Below are 1,906 nucleotides of genomic sequence, written 5' to 3' on the forward strand. Positions count from 1 at the left end.
CCTACCAACTGAAAATATTAGGTGTGTCCCGCACGCTCATATGACCTTATGCAGTGCGAGCGCCGTAAAAACACGTACCAAAACAAAACAACAGTAGTTGAGAGCGCCGTAAAACTCTACTAAAGCAAAACATAACCTTAAAAAACTGTCATTGATTGTGTTGATATATATTTAGTTGTTATCTCTCTGTGTGTTTTTCTAACCCCCCAGTTACCAGAAGTGTGGATGATTGTGTTGATATATATATTTAGTTGTAATCTCTCTGTGTGTTTATCTACCCACCAGTTACTGGCAGTGCAGGTGGTTGGCGGATGCTCTGGTGTAGTTTGCTCCTTCTTTCCTATCAAACAACTATTCGTTTTTATCTCCCTTCCTTCTTTTTTGTGTTTGTAACACCTCTAATCTTCGGCATTTATATTTCCTTATTGTGTTGCAAGTGCCGTAAAACTCTTACTAAAACTAACTAAAACTATGGATGATTGTGTTGATATATACATATATATATATATTAAGTTGTTATCTCTGTGTGTGTTTTTCTATCCATCACTCACTAGAAGTGTGGATGGTTGTGTTGATTTATATATATTATTATGTTGTAATCTCTCTGTTGCTAGGCCGAAGGGCTAGAACCCAGATGGCCGCTGGATCGGAGAAGTAAGTAAAAGTAAAGTTGTCTCTCTGTGTGTGTTTCTATCCCCCAGTTACTAGAAGTGCGGAACCATCTAGAGAACGCCCGCAATGTTTTCCTCGAGAAGATAACGGAGCAGGCTCGGCAGATCGTCTGGGTCAACCGGATTATCTACTCCCCGGTGAGTGGGCGATTGTGAGACATGCTGACCACATGACTTACTTCTCGCTATCCACAAATGTTGATATTGGCCAAAAATCGACGTTAGGGTCAAATTTGTGGATTTTCTTTTGATGCCATATTCTTTAACTATAACCTGTCTTTTATTATTTTATACCAATAAATTGTAAAACCTTCACCTAAGTGTAAACAGTGAAAATGTGACTTCTTCTTAAGCTCACTCTTTGTTACGAACTGTTTTCACCGTTATTAAAAATGGAGGTACGACAAGAAAGCACTGAGGTCGCGAGATGGTTGGTGGGAGGGGTTCTAGTGTGGTCTGTGACTTTTATTTCTTTTTTTGTGCTACTTGTGTCAGTGTTTGTTTCAAGTGGGTGGTTGATGGGTGCTCTGGTGTGGTTTTCTTCTTCTTTCCTATCAAACATCTTTCGTCTTTATCTCCCCTCCTTCTTTTTTGTGTGTTACTCTCTTGTAACACCTCTAATCTTCGGCACTTATATGACTTTATTGTGTTGCAAGGGCTATAAAACGCTTATTGAAACTAAACTATCTGTTTCATGTGAAATGTGTGTATTCTTTTGTTCACTCTGTTTTTGGCCTAGCAGCATTGTGTACACCTTCGTGGGTGGCTGGCTGGTGCTCTGGTGTAGTTTGCTCCTTCTTTCCTATTATTATCTTTGTCTCTCCTTCTTTTTTATGTTTGTTACTCTCTTGTAGCGCCTCTATTCTTCGGCACTTATATGACCTTCTTGTGTTGCAAGTGTCGTAAAACTCTTACTAAAACTAGCCTAAATTGTGTGTTCCTTCTAGGTTTGTTTTTTGTTGTGTGTAAATGCAGTCTGGGAAAAGGAAGTCGTAAATGCAACATTGTTTTCTTCAAAATAAAAAGATTTTAACCTAGTAAATGAATTAGTGGAGATGTTTTTTGTTTTTCTCTCTCTCTCTCTCTTTCTCTCTCTCTCCCTCCCTCTCTCTCCCTTCCCCTCTCTCTCACTCTCTCTCTCCTTCTCTCTTCCTCTCTCTCCTTCTCTCTTCCTCTCTCTCTCTCTCCCTCTCTCTCCCCCCCTCTCTCTCTCCCTCTCTCTCTCTCTCTCTCTC

At 40.0% G+C, this 1,906-nt stretch overlaps 1 protein-coding gene across 1 annotated transcript in view; it reads left to right on the forward strand.

Moving 5' to 3' along the window:
* LOC101858054 (E3 ubiquitin-protein ligase RNF123) overlaps positions 1-1,906 on the forward strand; it is a gene marked incomplete in the record, with an annotated part of 58,083 nt that overhangs the window by 36,627 nt on the left and 19,550 nt on the right. Inside the window, 1 exon segment of the mRNA XM_035971827.1 lies at positions 702-809. Coding sequence (XP_035827720.1) covers positions 702-809 — 108 coding nt within the window.

The sequence above is a fragment of the Aplysia californica genome, unplaced genomic scaffold (genome assembly GCF_000002075.1).
Source record: "Aplysia californica isolate F4 #8 unplaced genomic scaffold, AplCal3.0 scaffold00515, whole genome shotgun sequence".
Lineage (NCBI taxonomy): Eukaryota > Metazoa > Mollusca > Gastropoda > Aplysiida > Aplysiidae > Aplysia > Aplysia californica.